Below are 2,239 nucleotides of genomic sequence, written 5' to 3'. Positions count from 1 at the left end.
GTCATTTGCACGCATTTCTTTTAATATTTACTTATCTTTGAGAGAAAGAGAGACACAGCGTGGAGGCAGGAAGAGGTACAGAATCAAGATCAGGGGAAGGTTCAGACTTGGGGGGGGAGGGGGTCTCGAGCGTTTAAGAGAGAGAGGGGGGCTCATTTGGTCCCCGACAGACAGGAGCAGACAGGAGCGGCTCCGAGAAGGTCGCGCACTGTCCGGGGGTGACCTTCCAACCCGCACAACCGCCCTGCTGGCCAGAGACGTCGCCTGCTAGTCTGGGAAGGTAAGTGGAAGGTCTTTCCCATCTGGTGGCCCCTGGAGGCTTCTCCAGGCTTCTAGGGAGAGTGAGGTGTGTCCCCTTTGCCTCCAGCCTCCAGCTCCTGTGGGCTCGGCCCGAGTCCGCCTGTGCTCAAGAGTTTCCAAAGGCAGAAAAGATGTGTTCCTCCCAGGAGTCCAGCTTTGAACCGGGGCCTTCAGAGAGGGGGCAATAGGTTTCAAAACGCTGACCGTGGCAGTGAGGGGCAGAGATGCCCTCTCCCAGCCTGTGGGGATCGGGCGGGCAGGTCCCATCGGTTTCAAGAGGCAGCTGGGGCTTTAGGCATTTCGCTTCGCTCCCCTGAGCAGAGCGGAGGAGGAACAGCTCCGGCCTGGCCGAGGGGTGACAGGGTTTCCCGCTCTGACGCCGCGACTTGGCCCGTCTGTTCTGGAACCACACCTGGAAGCGGGGAGACAAGAGGGGCTTTGGGCTGGAGTCCTTGTGCCACGATGGCCTCCACCGTCCCCACGTTCCAGGGCGGCGGGCCCTAGCTCCCTGCTCCGGGACCCCCTGGGTTTCAGAAAGCACTGGGGCCACCCGATGGGTCGGCGTTCAGAGCCCCCCGCTTTCCCTGACTCACCACTGCCGGGTGCCTGGGCACCATACGGGGATATTTGCAATGAGAAATAGGGTCACGGAAACAGAAGGGCTCAGAATTTGAGGATAAAATGCTTCTAGGCTTAAAGAGGAGAAGAATTGGGGGCCCCTGGGAGGCTCAGTCGGTTACCTACAACTCTTTGATTTCAGCCGTGGTCACGATCGCGGTCCCGGGATCGAACCTCACCTGGGACTCCGTGCTGAGCGTGGGGCCTGCTTAAGATTCTCTCTCTCTCTCTCTCTCTCTCTCTCTCTCTCTCTCTGCCCCCCTCCCCCCTTCATGCTCTGTCTCCCTCTCTCTCCCTCTCAAAATTAAAAAAATTAAAAGATAGGCATTAAAATAACTTAGCAAATCAATTCCTGAAAAGTACAGCCCCTCATCAAATCAATCAAGAAGGCACTTTGCTCTGCGGACTCCACCACTGTGGACAAATTTGCTGCTCACGGTGTCCCAACCAATCCTGAGGGTGTCCTGCGTAGGAAGCCTCCGGGGCGAACTGCTGAGACCCACAGGTCATTCCCCGCCCCCCCCCCCTCCCCGGGGATGCGCAAAAGCAAATCCGCTCCTCCCAGCGCTGAGATGAGGGCTCCCGCTTAGACCTGCGTTTGGACACAGGCCGAAGGACAGGGGCCTCATCACCCCCGAGCCCCCCGGGTTCTGATCTAAATGTGCAATAAACGCAGCCGGCTCCAGGGAGCCGCCCGGGCTTCAGGCTTTACCCCGAGATTCCAGACCCAGTACCGGCCCAGAGCGTGGCCTCGGGGCTCCTGGGGGTGACTCAGAGAGTCGCCTGGCCCTGTCCCAAGGGGCCTTCTCCCAGCGGGGGGAGATCCAGCCGGGCCTCATCGGTCTCTTCCCGGAGAACCGGAGAAAGAAAAAGTATCCAAGGGCTCCCTCTCCCCCTCCCGCTGAGGACTCGGCTTTGACCGTTTCGAGGGGCCCCGAGCGTACCCGACGCCCGAGGCAGGCGCTCCGCCGCACGCCCGCCCCGGCTCGCCGCCCGGGACCCCGAGGCTCCCCGTCCCCAGCCCCCCCCCCCTCACCTGGATCCGGGACTCGGGGAGCAGCGTGAGCGCGGCCAGGCGCTCGCGCAGGTGGATGTCGGGGTACATGGTCCGGCGGAACACGAGCTCCAGCAGCTGCAGCTGCTCGGCGCTGAACGACGTGCGCTTGCGGCGCTGCGACGGGGCGGGCGGCGCGGGGTCCCCGCCCGGGAAGCCCGCGAAGGGGCCGGGGCGCGGGGGCGGCGGGGCGGCGGGGCCGGGCGGGGGCGCGGGGAACGCGGCGCCCGCCCCGAAGCCGAGCTCCCGGGACCCCGCCGCGGCCAT

At 63.4% G+C, this 2,239-nt stretch overlaps 1 protein-coding gene across 3 annotated transcripts; it reads right to left on the bottom strand.

Annotated features, from left to right (window-relative positions):
• Positions 1-2,239, bottom strand: MIXL1 (Mix paired-like homeobox). 3 transcript variants are annotated; one of them, XM_023247558.2, is made up of 2 exons: positions 1,955-2,239; positions 1-736 (listed from the first exon to the last, which is right to left on the bottom strand). In XM_023247558.2, exons 1-2 carry the CDS (start codon positions 2,237-2,239, stop codon positions 407-409), a joined length of 615 nt encoding a protein of 204 aa, XP_023103326.1. In that variant the 3' UTR covers positions 1-406. The 3 variants fall into 3 exon arrangements, 2 of the variants coding, with proteins under 2 accessions (XP_023103326.1, XP_023103327.1); XM_023247559.2 differs by having other exon boundaries at positions 1-712; XR_002739139.2 differs by lacking the exon at positions 1,955-2,239 and adding an exon at positions 1,631-1,856 and having other exon boundaries at positions 575-712.

This window comes from Felis catus, chromosome F1, assembly GCF_018350175.1.
Source record: "Felis catus isolate Fca126 chromosome F1, F.catus_Fca126_mat1.0, whole genome shotgun sequence".
NCBI lineage: Eukaryota > Metazoa > Chordata > Mammalia > Carnivora > Felidae > Felis > Felis catus.
This window is presented reverse-complemented; position numbering and strand designations above follow the sequence as displayed.